The sequence below is a fragment of the Lissotriton helveticus genome, chromosome 3_1, assembly GCF_964261635.1.
Source record: "Lissotriton helveticus chromosome 3_1, aLisHel1.1, whole genome shotgun sequence".
Classification (NCBI taxonomy): Eukaryota; Metazoa; Chordata; class Amphibia; order Caudata; family Salamandridae; genus Lissotriton; species Lissotriton helveticus.
In genome coordinates, this window is record NC_136061.1 from 131,887,993 (window position 1) to 131,905,415 (window position 17,423).

At 40.5% G+C, this 17,423-nt stretch overlaps 2 protein-coding genes across 5 annotated transcripts in view; one reads left to right on the forward strand and one right to left on the reverse strand.

The window, feature by feature from the left end:
• Positions 1 to 17,423, forward strand: part of SH2B2 (SH2B adaptor protein 2) — a 487,294-nt gene that overhangs the window by 460,637 nt on the left and 9,234 nt on the right. For all 4 annotated transcript variants that reach the window (XM_078679381.1, XM_078679382.1, XM_078679383.1 and 1 more), the window contains one exon: positions 2,720 to 2,891. In XM_078679381.1, the coding sequence (XP_078535507.1) occupies positions 2,720 to 2,891 (172 nt within the window). The remainder of the gene's footprint in view (positions 1 to 2,719; positions 2,892 to 17,423) is intronic.
• The window catches only part of SUMF2 (sulfatase modifying factor 2), a 292,583-nt gene continuing 283,202 nt past the window's right edge, over positions 8,043 to 17,423 (reverse strand). Inside the window, exon 10 of the mRNA XM_078679384.1 lies at positions 8,043 to 8,226. Within this exon, the coding sequence (XP_078535510.1) occupies positions 8,111 to 8,226 (116 nt within the window). The 3' untranslated portion in view covers positions 8,043 to 8,110. The remainder of the gene's footprint in view (positions 8,227 to 17,423) is intronic.

Below are 17,423 nucleotides of genomic sequence, written 5' to 3' on the forward strand. Positions count from 1 at the left end.
AACCGAAATAAGAGTGTTCCCAATTCCGCCTTGGTTTCCACAAGTAACTGTCTGATTTAACACTGTATCAAATATTCAGCAGTGGTTACTTCCGAGGATTCAGCCCTAATCCTTCTGTCATGTAGTTGGGCTAGCAACAGCATAGAAACATTGTTTATCAATATCAGCACATAAGTCTGTGGGAGAATGCATGAGAGTCCAGGCCAATCGGATGACTCTTGTACTTACGCCAGCCAAGGAGTGGCCGGAGCTTTATCGCAATCAGTAATGATGGCCCTCGTTAAGGGTGATTCCTCGGTACGCTAAATAGAAACCCACACATGGGAAGTCTGGTTCGAATAAAAAGACACAAGTTAAACACGAGTCGCTTTGATGCAGTGTGAGGAAGATACAGGAACAGCCAGGATTCTCTTCTTTTAGAAGAGGTATTCTCTTCCCTCTGTGCAGCCGTACAATCAGCAATGTCCCAGACGCACGCTCCATAAGAAGCTGTCGGCACACTGTGCGCTGTAATACGCTACCCTCACTAAGTGCCATTAGCCGTGGCTAATGCTCGCTCTCCGTAAAAGAATGTTCCTCGCCTTGGTCTCTGGGACATACAATGGTGCTGTGCGCACATTTGTAAACATGATTGTCTGTGTAGCATTTTCGTTATACTTCTTCTCAGACAACTTCTTTTTACGTGCGGAAATAGGAGTACGGTGTTTTGTTCCCACACCTGGAAAAGAGAACAGAGGTAATCGTGTCTGGACAGACGCTATGTTCTTCATATCTCTCAAGGGTATACGGGACGACTCTTAAGTGGTTATCTGATGAGAATCCGTTAGCTATTTTGGCAAATAGTTTTCTTCTGACAATTGCTTGATATTAAGATAACACATTCCTTTTGTTTATGTAAACTCATTGCACTGAACAGTCACAAAAGGTACCGAGCAGTGCAGACAAAGCCTTTCATTCTCCCAAGAGTGATGAAACATGTAAGTAACATTGGGCAGGGTAAAGAATGACCTATAATTGAAGTGCAAGAGAAAATTCTGTTTGTTGCCTTGACTGACAGTGTTTACCAGTATAAGTGTGTTGAGTACTGGGAGGGGCCAGGGGCCCAAATACATTCAAACTTCAAGGGAAGGGTCAACATTTCACACAATGGAGGGGAAGTCATCTTCAGGATCTGGTTCAAAATATCTTGTTGGTGGCTCCCTTCACTATTGTTGTATGCTGCATTATTTTGGGATTATTTCTTCGGACAATATGTGTCCATTGGTGCATTTTAAAGCACACTTGGCCCATAACATTTGTCCAAATTTAATATCCTTTGGTGGGAATCAAGAGTTCTCCATCGATGAATTTTAGCAGAATGAATATCACAATGTAGGTATAATTAAATATTGTCCCAGAAGACTGAGTGGGATGTGGACTATCAAGAACAATAGGTGGCAAATGGTGCATTCAAAAATGCACTGGGCCAATTGAATTGCTCTCAACGTGCAGGCACTTAAAGCATGCTTCCACAAAGGAAGCTTTTCTAAATTGCTAGCAAATGGTGCAGTTTAAACACCGTTCTTTTGCCATTGTTCTGCTCATAGTGCTTTTTAATCGGTTTATGTTAGAATACAAGCTTATTAGAAGAAACCATTCTCTCGCTGTTTAATTAGAAGGATGCCCGATTATATGGACGTTGGTGACATGAGCAGAAAGAAGCCATGCAGTTTTTTAAAGCAGACAGAGCGGCTACTGATGTACAAATAAGCCTCATAAGTGAGGTATAAGTGAAGAAAACACGGCAATGACAATGTACGTAAGTGAAATGCCAATAAAACCTGTTAAAAAAAAAAAAAAAAGTTAAGAAGTGAAAGAGTTATCAAGGTTGACAACCTGAGCAGAAACTTCAGTCTTTAAAGGCCCATAGTTCGTGTATTCAGGCTAGGCCAAAGGAGGCCAAACATTTGAGCAATGGTTCACATCCCAATCACCTCTAAATCTCCTGAAAACTTCTGAAGTCTCCCAAAGGCCGATGAGACCTCTTGGGTGAGCCCTCGTCGGCTCATAGCGCAAACCCTAACCAGACTAGTAGCTTGCACATGTGAAGGTGATGCATGAAGTACTTACCCATTCTTTCGACTCTTGGTGTGTAATGTAAAAGCTCCTCTGTCACCCTGTGGGTTCTGCAAGTTTTTCCTCACCCAGTCCAGGATCCCTCTCCGGGCATACAGCAAATAGCCATCTTTTAACATGCATAACAGTCTACCGTCCTGTAGTAGCCGCAGATCAATTCAGCAGTGGAATAAGTTAAAGCAAGCCATGACGTTATTTCAAGAAAAGAGGAGATTTTCTGTTAGATGGATCTGTATATTGCCACAAGCTTAAAGAAACGTTCACTTCTTGTTACCCATTCAATCTGCCTCATTTCATAAGTAGCAAAAAATCACGACTATCATGCAGGCAGTGGGTGACAGAAGTTGATGATTTTTAGCTGTGGCGAGGGTTTGCAATATTTTGTTTCCATGAAAATGTGCTGTTCGACTCCCCTTCACATCCACCTCTTAATGTCTCAAGACCAATATATTCACTTATTAAGGCCAGTTCGCAGACACTCCAGTCAAGAGTCATCTCTGCATATACTTGCACTCTCTATTTCTTCTTTCATGCTGTTTTCTCTGGTCTTCATTTTTTTAAAATTAAATGTCATTAATTGTGCTCTTCACATCTTTTGTTGCAGCACCTGCGATTGTCTCTGAATGAAAACGGCCAGTGCCATGTGCAGCACCTCTGGTTCCAGACCATCTTCGACATGCTGAGGCACTTTCACACCCACCCCATCCCTCTGGAGTCTGGCGGTGCTTCTGACATCACCCTTCGCAGTTACGTTGTGGCTCAAAGCTCTCTCGCTGGTACGAAGACTTCTAATTTAACTTACTATTTACTTAGCAGATTATACAAATACTCTCCCACCATGCCACCACCACTGTTTGCAATTTTAAGCCTATTTGACTTGATATGGTTATAGCAGTGGATACCTGATATCAGTTCTTTTACAGTTTTGCTGAAGTAATAAGCAGTCATATGCTTTATAGCTGGAATTGTGCTCTTTTTACTGTGTACGTATATGAAAGTCAAGATGCAGTTTGGAGTCCAACATGAAACCCAGTGTCAGCGCGTTTTGATAGAAATAGCCAAGAGGGAAAATAGTCAAGTTTTAGGCTAAAGGGTCCTAGGGTCACCTGTAAATAAAACAAAAGCTGACTTTCGGGGCTTGAGATTGAAGATGTGTTTGGGACATCCAATCCGGAAGAGTACCACGTGCCAGTAAATACAGCATTTGTTTTCTTAAAATCACACTCCGTTGCCAAACGTGTTCTTTGCCTCCTCTGCAAGTTGGAAACCCCTTATTGTCTGGTTTAGATATGTCAACACAACATGGCCCTAAACTGTTTACATTAGTGACATGTTCATACTGAGCAAGTTGTATTTAGCTCCCCTGCATAATACCTCATACTTTACTTTCCTTGCCATATAATTTAGACAACCCTGTGAAGTGTTCTTGATAATAAAATCAGGACACAGTCATGCTGAATGTTCTTCAGTTTATTCCTTATTGAGAATCCCATCCATTAGCAAGCAGGCATCAACAATAACTGCCTTAGTTTATTTGCAAAGCTTCTCTAGAACGCTCTGACCTAAGTGCAAGACACATATACCATTCTAATATTCTAATAGTGACCTATTGTAATTCTACAAATACCAATGTAATGAAAGAAATGCAGATCATCACCAACAAAAGAAATAAAACATATTATACATACAAAATAATTACATTGGAAATCCTATACGTAATCAGCCAGATATGATGGCGGTTTACACACCCTCAATGAACTGCGACCTTTAATCCTCTCTTCACCTTTCGATGGAATGTTATCTGAGATTCCATTTGAATTACCATTACGTTTTCCCTTTACAACAACTACTCTATTTAGGTTCCATATATGATGATCTTCCGTCTTTACGGCCTTGTTAAATACCTTAATTAGTTTAATAGGTGTCATGAATTTCGAAACAGACTTACCCATCAAACCTGGACGCTTAATCAGGGCTATGTCACCCACGATCACTTTTGTTGTTTTTACTCATTTCTTAGAATCGTAATCATTTTCCTTTGTTCAGACTTTTCTTCATCTCTCTTCTGTACAACCTCATTATCACAGATTCTTTCTTTACCTTTATCCAATTCATATCTATTAACCCATGCAGGTTCTACATTCGTATTAGGAAGTCTACCTGGAAACAATACAAAAGGTGTTTTTCCAGTAGTAGAATGAGGAGACAATCTATATTCCTCAATCATCTTCAACACTTCACGCTTCCAATCCAAAGATTGTGACCTTGCCAAAGCAATGGTTTCTTTAAGCACTTTGTTAAATCTCTCCACCATCCCATTAGCCTCGGAATGATAGAGAACATGTTTTATTTATAATGCCTTTAGATGAAAAGAATTTTCTCATTTGTTCAGAAACTAATTGAACCCCATTATTTGTCAAAATCGATTCTGGAATGCCCTCTTTTGAAAACAGACTTCTTAAACACCGAATTATGTGACTTGAATCAATGTTTGACTAGAGGAAAACTACAAGCCATCGTGAAAACATATCAATTATGACTAATACAAAAGTTTGAGAGCCATTACCATGCACTGGACCCAGAATATCTAAAGAAATGTCTTGCCACAGATTTGAAGGGCGTCTTCTTAACACCATTGGTTGCACAAATGCACACTTTGTTTTATCACTCAAAGTGCATGGTATATAATCACGTACCGTACGTTCAATCTCTCTATCCATACATGGCCACAAATATGACCCACGCAATCTTTTCTTACATTTGGTAAGACCAGCATAGGAGGAATGTACCCAATCAATGAGTTCTTTTCTAAGACTATCCGGAAGAATCAATTTCATTCCACGAAAAAGTAATCCCTTATCTACAGATAACTCATTTCGCAATGGCCAATAATTTTTAGTAGAATCAGATCCCTCTTTATTACTAATCCATTCCTTTTCCATAAGATTCAAAACTTCTTTTAGAAAAATGTCTTGGGACATTTCATCACGCCATTTTTTCTCCGAAATAGTTTCCTGATCAACTACACAGACCCACTCATCAGGATCGCCAAATCTTCATCTTCGGAAACAACTTTAGGTGTATACCAGGAATATACTTTATTTCAAAATTATATTCTTGCAAACCTATTATCCATTTAGTTATCCTACTTGAAATAGCATCAAGACCTTTCTTAGTAAATATTTCAAAATCGATTCTCCACAGAAACTTTTTCAATTTCTTAATCGCCCAAAAGACTGCTAAAGACTCTCTCCACCACCGAATACCTTGTTCTGGATCTTTGAGACTGCGAGACAGAAACATAATGGTTTTCCATGCATTCTGGACCTTGCTGTTGCAAGACTGCCCCCAATCCCTTTTCACTAGCATCTGCGAGTAGTATCGGTTTTACTTTTGGATTAAAACTCCTAAGAGAAGGTGCAGCCTTAAGTTTCTCTTTAATGTCAATGAACTCTTTCTCACAGCTATCAGTCCATTCAAAATCAACGCCTTTTAAAGTAAATATCTCATATTAATGGCACAGTCTGCAAAATTTCTTACAAACTTTGTATAATATTCCACAACTCCTAAAAATTTCATAAGCTCATTTTTATTTAAAGAAGAACTAATTTCCTGAATTGTATTAATTAAATTGGATTTTGGTCTTATCCCTTCACTCGTGATATTGTGACCTACATAATCAATGGAATTGGTCCTGAATTTACACTTTTCAGCTTTAATGGTTAGGTTATGACTACACAACTTCTCTAACGCTCCTTTTATTCGAGCATCATATTGACAAACATCATCTCCCACTATCAGTATATCATCTTGATACACATAAACACCTGCCAAACCATAAAGAATATTTTCCATAACCCTCTGGAAAACCAATGAAGCTGACACTAAACCAAAAGGCATGCGTATAAATCTATATGTGCCTAATGGTGTAATGAACGAAGTAAGATCTCAACATGATTCATCCAATTCTATCTGGTGATATGCCGAGGTTAGATCCAATGTGCTGAAGACTTTGGCTCCACCCAACAAAACCAATAGCTCATTTATGTTTGGCAAAGGATATTTGTCAACAACCATACATTTGTTCAATTGCCTCAAATCAATTCATAATCTTAACTCCCCATTGTATTTTCGTGCTGCCACCACCGGAGCCAACCACTCTGTTCCTTCAACCTTTTCTATTATTCCCCAATCCTTTAATTTTTCAATTTCTCTCTGCATGTCATCTCTCACTAAAATGGGAACATTTCTTACTTTGCAACATACTGGAATGGCATTAGTTTTGAGTATAATTTTATGTTTATAGCCTTTAAGGCAACCTAATTCATTCTTGAAGACATTGGGATAGTCCTTTTTAAGATTGGAGATCAAATCTTCGTTACCATTCTCAAGAACCGAGCTTACATTACACTAAGTTGTATTGGAGGATCGGCATTGGGATCAAGGATAACACCCTGATGTCACCTTGATATATCCAGCTTATAATGCGGTCTCCTTTCTTAGAAACATAAATTTTCCCAGAGACAAATCTATCTTTATACTCTATGAAACCTATGAAATATCCGTGAAGATCAATGGGTTCTCCACCATATGCTAATGGTATTATGTCAGGTTTTAAAAGTTTAACTTTACCTTTAAAGTTTTCCATGAATAGTTTACTAGATACGATGGTAATCTTTGCACCTGAATCAAATAAAACCTTTGTGCTAGCTCCTTCAACCAAGATGTCATCACAAGGAGAATTTTTCCTTTTATCACCACTTACCATTTGTACAATAATTTGACCACACTTCTAATCCTCCGTATTTGATTCATCATTTTCATCCTCATAAACTTCAACTTCTTTAACTTTAGAAATTGGTTTACTCTTACATAAGGAGGTTAAGTGACCTTTCTTATTACATTTGAGAAATGTTTGACTTAAAGCAGGACACTTCTTATTATTAGCTAAATGCCCAGTGCTGCCACATCTGAAACATTTACAGTCTCCCCATCTTTCAATAGACTTATCCTTGTTTGATGCGTTACCTCTGAAATTCCTATCTTTAGACATCACATTTGCCTTACTTTTAATTCCAATTTCTTGAACTTTACACTCTTTTACTTAGTCCTACAATACAGCAACGCATTTTAGTGAATGTTCAATCCTCTTGGCTACACGTAGCCACAATTCTTCTCGGACCTTTTCCATGTGTCAGCCAAAACATGAATTGATCCCTTATTCGCTCATCTGTTAAATTATCAAATCTGCATGATGATGCAAGCTTTCTTAAATAAGTTACATAACTTTACACAGTTTTTTCTTCACCTTCCATTCTTTTAGCAAATTTGTAGCGTTCTAAAATAGTGCTCAGTTTAGGTAGGTAGTGTTTATCTAATTTCTTGATACATATTTCATAGTCATTAAGACCATTTGCTTCCTCTGTAGATAATTCTGGTAAATGGTCAAACACATCCTGACCTTCTGATCCTAAACAGTGTAAAAGTAAAGAAGATTTTCTCTCTACGCTGAGTGAATGTCCACACACTCTGGCATATCTTTCGAACACCACTTTCTCCACTGTATGGGAGGCGTACCAGAGCTGGTAAGAAAAAACGGCGCAGCAGTAACATTCTGCATGACCAACCTCTGAGTGAATTCAAGATATGAGCAAATAATAATTTGCACCTTTACACACTCAACTATGAACTGAAACAGCTACTAACAATATTTTAGGAAAGTAAGTTTGTTCATTAATCTCAGAAACGTATAAATGTTGAAATTGCTTTACTGAATCTCCTTATTATATATACTGTATAAACATCTAATTATGTTTGAAAAGTATCACTCCTAGGCAATCTCAGAATCCAAACTCATAACTGTATCAGTAATAACAAAGTATAGCGCAAATAATGTGAAGAACTATCTGACACTTATGCAAATCATGTACAAATATTAATAATTATTAAAAGGTCCCCTTATAGGAAATCATACAATACAATACATATGGATACTCTAATGTATCCGAATAACATTAAAAACATAAAAAAAGGTGGCAAAATCTTTGAAATGTGTCTCGACGCGTGTTTCGGAGTAATGAACGCCTTCTTCAGGAGTAGCCACAATACAATCTGTCGATTTAATGGAAATACGTAATTTATAATTACAAAGATATTTTCATAAGAAGCTGTTAATTTCACATTATACAATTCAGATTTGACAATAAAAATCGACCACACTATCACCATAAAATAATTTTTGTACAAAAGTGTGCAACCTAAATTTGTACATTAGTTCTTCACAAGTGCATACCTCTAGAATATTTGTGTCTGAGTACTCACACTTAATTTTCTACTTAGTCTTAAAAAAATGCAAAAATGCAGCAAAGGACAGTAATGATCAACAATGATTCCTTTCCTGTATGAAAATGTATATATTTCGTTTTGCAATTACATCGAAACTCAGATAGTTAGAACCAACAGATGATATCCTGTGTTACACAAGGTAATCCATTTTTATACATTTGCTAAAATCTGACTTTGTTATTAATTCTGTGGTTAACATTATAGATAATTAATCTTCCTTTACATTGGTATATGATTAAAGCACCTAAACATTATTATTGATTATAAAGAAGAACTTACTTCCATTTCTTAGAACAGCAACAGATAAAAGGATTCTCATAGGACCGGATTCAGGTTCCTATTTTTAAGTAGATGCTATTCTGTGATAAGAAAGAGCCTCTCTGAATTTATATTTCAAAGCATGGCTGCATCACACTAATGAAAGACATTCCAATATTATTTCTCTAGTTACCATTGCATTAAAATCTCGATCGATTAATGATATCTAAAAACCTCGGTCCAGACAATGAAAGTCTGAAAAAAGGGAACCAGGAAACAGATAAGGGGGAAGGAAGAAAAAAGGGGGGGGCGGAAAAAGGGGGAAAGGTTTACTTGCTGAGTACTAGGGAGGGGGTAAAAAAAGGAAAGAAGAAGATGGAGGGAATTTAGAGAAAAGAGGGGGAGAGAGAAAAAAAGGAGAGAGAAACGAAAAAGGAACGGAAGAGCAGAAAACAGAGGTGAGGGCATGCTCAATAACTGATGGAAAAACAGCTTCAAACGTTCATTCATGATGTCTACTGATACAAATTTATTACTGATCGTATATTAATTTTTACCTGACAGTTACTTAGATGTAGTGGACAGAATAACTTAGGCCAAACATCTAATTATACCACGGCTTAGTTGTCATACAAACTTAGTTGTATATTAAGGTAATTAGCATGTACTTAATAATGTAACCTTATTAAGAAGCTGTGCACATCAGCGTAACGTACACAGTGTGTATACAATTTAATGTTACTGGAACCACAGTGCACAACTTATGAACCTATAACCTAAATGTTGTTACTTTGCTGAATACATCAGCGCAACAATTGTTGTGTGCAAGTAACTATTAATAAATGCACTGCAGCACACATATGAATGAAGTCACTGCTGAGCGCATCAGCGTATAGAACTTACAAATGTTGTTCTTATCCTGCTGTGCTCATCAGCGTGACAAATGCTGTGCACAAATACAAAATACTTCAATCAAGGCTGTGCGCACCAGCCCAAGCAACAGCTGAGCGCGTTTTAATGAAGGCACTGCTGAGCGCATCAGCGTAAAGTTTCCTTTATTTTGAAGAACAATTAAATACGGTGTGGAAAACTTGCTGATTCGGTTACCACAGTAACCAATATGGCCGCCAGTGACGTTGCACGTCGTTGAGCGTGCGTGACCCGACATGCACTGCTTCCTCTCGATCGTGATGCCAAAATCTCCAGCGAGGACAAAGAACGCTCTCCGTGAATGGAACGCTGTCCGATCTTAAACATTGTGCCGGTGTACCAAATGAAACAGTAAGGCGGTTGATGTTTATGTTTGATCAAAGTAACGTTCAATGCCCAACGAATACCATAACCATGTCTCTTGAAATACACAATTTGTATGGATAGCTATGTCGATTGAAATCTCTATTGGGGCAATGAACACAAATACTTTATAATTCGCTAAGTCATGAAATCTTCTTTTTTCTCTACATCAGAGATAACACATACGCTGTATATTTCAGCATATACTTTGTAATCCGCTATGGCTTGAAATCCACAAAGGAAATAGTTATACATGCAGTATGTTTCTCTCATGACGCAATTAACTGCATGTTTGAAGAATGTTTCCCTTAATGTCGATCAATATAACTTGGAGAGAGCCTCCATTTCCAACTCCTTAAATTCACCGCAAAACCTGTAACACTCCCGCTGGTGCAATCAAATCACAATCCAACATGAGAACAGCCGCAGGTGCTATCAAGACTAATAATCTGTCATGCTTAATAGTACATTTTCATGACCGCCTCCATTATATTCTTCTATTAACTTTAAAGGTTTAACATTTTTCTTCAATCCACTTTAAAGTAGAGATGGAGGTAAATCTGTTGACTTTAATACTTAAATTCTTAAAGAGTCTCTTTGATGAAAGAAAGAGTTGTATCCTTCAATTTCTTTACATGAAAATTATTAAATGTTTCACCAATCTTCTGAGTTGAGATCCTCAAAGGCACATCCTGCCGTCTGCGCCAGTGAAGTGTTCTTGATAATAAAATCAGTAATGCTGAATGTTCTTCAGTCTATTCCTTATTGAGAATCCCATCCATCAGCAAGCAGGCATCAACAATACCTGCCTTAGTTTATTTCCAAAGCTTCTCTAGAACGCTCCGACCTAAGTGCATGACACATATAACATTCTAATATTCTAATAGTGACATATTGTAATTCTACAAATACCAATGTAATGAAAGAAATGCAGGACATCACACCCTGCCACATAATTTAGTCCTACATTACTGCATAATCCTAGTGGCTCCGACAATGGGAAACCTCTGTGGTTTTGGAGCTGTCATTATGATGATGAAACCATATTTCAAAGGAACTCTTGAAATATTTTCCACATATATAATGTACAAATGCCCCTCGCCGCATCACTCTCTCTCCAACCAGTTGGTTATGGGATTTCCTCAGCATTTGAACTTAGAACTATTTAGGTAGAAAATGTACTGTGAAACAAACCTATAAGTGACATCGTTCTTTCTGTGGATAAGGTGGGTTGTATGACTACAGTCTTAATTCTGCATGATATCAGCTGGCCGAGCTAGCTAGAACTTTGACATCGATGACACAAGTTGCTCTAGTCAAGAAGACCAATCGTGATTGTCTTGTAGTGTTCCCCGCTAGAACTTTGACATCGATGACACAAGTTGCTCTAGTCAAGAAGACCAATCGTGATTGTCTTGTAGTGTTCCCCACAATTTAGGGGGAGAGGCACTACTGGTAAATCTCCTTAACACCCACCTGCTCCGGTCCCCCGCGTGCACCCACCACCACCAAAAGAAATGTATCATACTCTGTTTGGTGAAATGGAGAATAGGCAAGTGCCTCACTGTGTGCTCTCATTAGCTTTGCTCTGTTAGACAGGAGGGAGTGTTAGGAGTTGGACAAACTCCAGGGGTTAGCTCATCTGCAAGGGGAGATGTAGGTGAAGCTTTACCCTGGTTCAAAGAAACAGATAACACATAATAGTTGGCATCTTTTTAATGTTTAGTTATTTATTATGCATCATTTGTGTACAAATCATATGTATCAGAAACAATTGTATTACAAAAATCTCATCAATCAACTAAAGTTAGGGAAAACCCTAATAATGCACCAAATATATTTCATCACACATGCCTACCTTATTGGTCTAAAATGTCCAGAATTTGCACAAGAATTTTACATGTATTATAGATAATTATCTTCATTATGCCTAGCCACATCGTTTTCTCTGCATACCTTACGCTGCCACGTGAGCATGTTGAAATCGATCCCTAATCAAGTCCCCCTCAGCAATCAGCCCATGTGTGCTGCTCCTACCTAATTCCAGCTTTCTTTTATATTTTTGCTTTCCTGTAGAGAAGAGGGTAGGCATTTGGGTGCAGCTCATATGTTGCTGCTTTAGACTACTGTCCCTTTTGCAGACTTACACAAGAGGCCGGTAAATGTAACTAGTTCTTCTTACTTCCAAGTCTCTTTTGGACTAGGCTGTAATCACTACACATAGCTCTGCAGATTTCAGAGAACGGATAATTTCTATTTTCCTTTATTTTTTGTTAATGAGACCAATGTCCAAATACATTTGTGAATAAAATGACTACTCACACATTTTTTACCTTTATCATCCAAATACTTAGTTAGCCTTAAGGAGTTAGTGCCAGATGTTCGACCCACCAATTTGCGACTCGCAAATTGCGTCTCATTTGCGAATCGGTAAAATTTACTGATTCACAAAATGAGGTTTGTACATGGCCATGCCCTAAATCGCGATCGCAAACTGAACGGGACGATTACCCGTTTGCGACTGCAGTTTAGGTTCGTACATCTGGCCCTTAGTGTGTTTTTGTGGGCATGCAGGCAGGCCTGGCTTGTATGTAACATATGCATTACCAGGAGAGCCCTGCCACACACAACAGTTTGACCACAGATTATTTTACCAGACCGCCAGCCAATGTCTTCAGAAGGCTATTTCCCGTTTCTTACTTATGAGATTTAATTTTCAGAATTGAAGGAACTGGTGAAGTTCTAGGGCCACATTTGTCCAGCTTTTCAGATGAAGGATGCAGAATGACAAAAGGATGCTCAAACTGCAACATTTTATTTGCTAATCCAGTCTGTGTGTGTTGCAGTCCAACAAGAAGCACAGATCAAATACCGTTTCCCTTTTATTGGTGAGAGTCTTTTTTCTCTTTTTATTGAGGTAATGCAGAACCAAGTCTCATATTTCTTGTATACCTTTACCTGACTCTTACCATGTCAAGGGTAATCTTCTTAACTCATCTCCTAAATGATATTCCATGTGTTCTTATGTGAAAGCATCTATTTAATAAAAGGTTGAATTTGAATTCTCGACCACAGGCTGAGAAGCAAAGGGAAACCTGATGCTGGCATGTCTAAATAAACAAGCACTGGCGTTGCCAATAGGTCTCGCAGTAGGAAAGTTGGAGCTATTGGTTTTGTAAATGACAAAGCCCTTTAATTTTTTTAAAAGAAAACAAAAATAAAAGGCATTGTTATTTGCAATAGCTCCAACTTTCCTACTGCGAGACCTATTGGCAACGCCAGTGCTTGTTCTCTCTTGTGGTACAGGATGAATTCATGGAAAGAAATTGTGAATTGGAGCACCTCCATCGTAGCAAAATGTCAAAAATAAAACTCAGGAGATTAACAACATCCACGAAACCAACAGAGTCCTGAAAACTGTCTGAGCCCTCAGCTCATCCGGCCTCTGAGGCGTTAAATCAGATTTTGGGGAAAAACCTTGCAAGGAAAAACACCACATAGGAAAACAGTAGCACATAATAACACAATCCTGTGTATCAAAGAACAGTACACATGAATACAATAACCTCATGTAAGGAAAACCATAGTGCATAATCCCCAAATCCTGTAGGTTAAATAACACTACACATGAATACAATTTAATATGAGGGAGGTTGGGGGTCGTGGCTTGAGCAGCCATCATGGCGGGAGTGCTCTAAGTGAGCTATGCTATTTGCCCCGTTTATCCGGTGATTATTCTATGATGAGCCCTGCTGTGTGCCCGCAGAGTCCCTTCCCGTGCTTCCTGACTGCCCTGCTGTGCCTGAAGGAGAAGGCACCACTGCGAACAGCATTGTGGCAGGTCTGGGGGCCCCATCTACAATGGCTGGGAGTTAGGCTACGGCCCGAGATGCAAGGCTGCTGGCGCTAAGCTGCTGACATCCGGTGCTGGGGGGTGAGGAGGTGGAGCCGATTCCCGGCTGCAAACTGCAGAGTGGTGATCTAGTGGGCCATGGACTGTGATGCCCTGTGGTGCCGTGACACCCCTGCCAGCCCCCATGAAGCTGCGGGGTGGTGCGATAAGGGTGGTGGGAGCCAAGTGTGGAGCATTCGGACGCGCTGTGCTTCTACCCTCTAGTACAAACTGCCCGAGGGGCCTGACGTAGGTGGTGTTGGGGCTGCTTGTGCTGCTGTACCCATGGACACTGCATGACGCTGGGAAGCGGGCCCTTATCTTCTTGAGTGCCTTGACATTAGCTGTGCTGGTACTAGGTTGGCATGCTGACTTTAACTGGGATTGCCCACCCCACCTCCTGTGCCACTTGGCTCAAAGCAGCACCAGCCCTACTTTTATATGCACAGACCAATCCTGCGGGAAGAAAATAAAAGTGAGCGGCCGCGCTTGTGAGATAGCACGGAAAAAATGAAACTGAGGCGGCCACGGGAAAAAAAACAGAGGTAACAAACGATACGTTACAAAAGGAAACAAGCCATCTGTTATTCACTTACACGCGTATTCACAAACCATTACAGAATAAATAGGTGATTTAATGTTAGACAATGGCTAAAAAACGTTCGAGTAAAGAAGACATTTGCTATGCAAGCGAGCACTTGAAAAATACATTGCAAGCTTCCCAGGCGCAGGACTTACTTCCCGTCTTCTTGTGGAAATCTATAAATCCTATTGCCTCTGTTTCACTTCCGACTCGAAAAACATGACAGGACAAGCTTCTGTGATCTGCGACACGGCGGGCAGGGGAGGGGCGGAGCGGGGAGAGGGGAGAGGTGCGACACGGCAGGCAGGGGAGGAGAGTAGGAGGAGGAGGGGGGAGGAGAGTAGGGGAGGCACGGCCTAGCGGCCGTGCGCTTCAAAGTAGATAAACAAGATTCTGTGATCTGCGACACGGCGGGCAGGGGAGGGTGCGGAGCGGGGAGAGGGTGTGAAAACAGCAGGGGCCTGGAGTGCGGCTGAGGGAACTGATGTGCACGCGCTTTTAAGCTCAATGCACATGCGCATTGAGCTTAAAAGTCACGGGCACTGCAAGGAATCGCCACGATTCCTTGCAAGTTAGTTAAAGAGTGGTTAAGCCGCAATAGTCTCGCAAGCTCGATGCGCATGCGCATCGACAGGCGAGACCTAAAAATGGAATCAAAACAATTGAGAATTATGGGCAAGATGTACAAAACTATTTTGCTGTTGCAAAACCTGTGATTTACAAATTATCGACTCGTAAAGTGGGTTTTGTGGCCCCTAACGAGTGGCAATTTGGAAAGGCATGAAAAGGCGTTCCTTACAAATAACGATTCAGTATAGTATGTTTCAATAATTTGAGACCACAATTCTAATCTCAAACCATTGAAAAGTTACTGACTCCTCATAGGAAGTGATAAATGATTACCCTTTGTCAGTCTAGTCCCAGCCGACTCCATAAAGAGTTACATTCTACTCAAATATGTGGTAAATGCTTCACAGAGGTGAAGAGGCCCCTTCGGGAATTAGGTGGTAGCCTCAGGGAGAGTTGGCTGTGGTCCAGGGGACACAAGTTTTCCAAAACGAAAAATATATTCTCCTTTTTATTTTCTGCTGATGACTCCTCTGGCTCCAGACAAGTCGCCAGTGCCACAGCCCGATGTCAAGCCTCAGGTTTGCTCCTGCAGAGAGGCCCAGAGGTTACTTGAAAAGGCAGCTTACAAAGCACGCTGCCATGAAATAGTTGGTACAGATTCTGACCCTGTGGAGTATTTCCTTGGTGATGATCTGGTTTAGGACCCCCACCCCTTGGATTTCAAATTCAGTCTTTGCACACGGTCATGTCAAAGACCGCAGAGGTGTTGGAATTACAGTTGCCAACCACAGAGAGCAAGACCAATATCTTCACTGAGGTTCTCTTTCTCTCGTCAACCTTGTCAGAATCCTTTCTCCTCTCCAGAGAGGCTTTATTAGACCTGGTCATGGTGGCATGGAAAAAGCCTGCCTCTGCTCCGGTGGTAATTCGGCTCATTTCCCCAGTTATTGCTCTGCTCCTGGCTCTTCGCCCTCCAGTGTCTGTTGAGGAATGCCTTAGGGTATGTGTTTCAGTTGAGCTGGAACTTTCAGCTGCATTACTAGTTTCCCCCAAACCCTTGATTCCTCAAGTTTTCTGGGATATTTGCCAAGACCGGGCCAAAGTCATTCTCATTGCCTCGGATTGGCCGAGAAGGGTGTGGTATGTGGACTGTCTGCATTTCTCCACATGTCGCCCACTTCGCTTTCCACTCAGACCAGACCTCCTCTCCCAGTTAGGGGCAGTGGCTCTGCAACCCAATCTCTGAGACCTCCACCTATATGCTTAGAGTTACTTTCAGCCACTGGAGGCGGTAGACCTCATCTTGTCTATGCATTGCCTCTCCACTAAATCTGCTTATTCTGGCAGCTGGGACAGTTGTGTTGCATAGTATGTTGACAATGGTGATCATCCCTTGCAGGCCAAATTAACGTGCTGCAATTTGCGCTTTCACTTGGTCTAATGGGATGTGCCATTGGCACTGGAAGGGTTATTTAGCCGCCTTGTTTGCGTTCCTCTGTCTGCCACATCAGCCATCCATGTTTAAGTCCCCTTTTGTCCTGCGTTTTCTCAAGGGCCCAACCAATCTTTTTCCTCCAACTCCCATTCTGGTTCCTCAATCATACTTAAATCTGATTCTTACCTTTTTGGTGGGGACTCTTGGGTCTTTCACAGTTGCACTCTTCGTATGTTGACCCTCAAAACTGTTTTTGGTTGCTATCACTTATGCTAGAAAGGTCTGTTAGCTGCAGGATTCTAGCGGTTTCCCTCTTCACTACCATATTTCTAGATAAGTTGGAGCTGCGAAACAGGGATGCTTTCCACCCGAAGGTCACTGCTTTCCATTTTACCCAATACATTCTTCTTCAGACTATCTACCCTCCACCTTATCCTACGAAAGAGGAAGAAGGGTTGCATTGGTTAGATCCTCAAAAGGTGGTTAACTACTACCTGAGCCCCACCAAGGAATTTTGGTTGGATGACCCGCTCTTTGTTGGCTACATTGGCTGCCCAAAAGGGTAAAGCTGTACTGAAGCGGTCTCCTATTTCTGTGGATTAGCGCCTGCAGTAAGACCAGCTACACCTAAGCCGGGAAAGAGCCTCCTGAACGAATCCGGGCCAATTCCACTAGGGTTAAGTAAACCACTTTTGCACTTGCTCAAGGTGCTCTAAAAGCAGACCCTACCATAAAAGTCCATCTATTATTTTAAAGTCTTGATAAGAATTTAATTGTCAACTATGCTGTATGCCACCCACAGATACAGGAGAATAAGTATATGGAGTTTCCACCGTCCCACACATGATAGATATTGTCCAGGATTTTCAGAGTTGTTCCATTATGGCCAGAGCCAGATTGATAATCTGCCAGAAACTGTTGCCTGGAAGGGA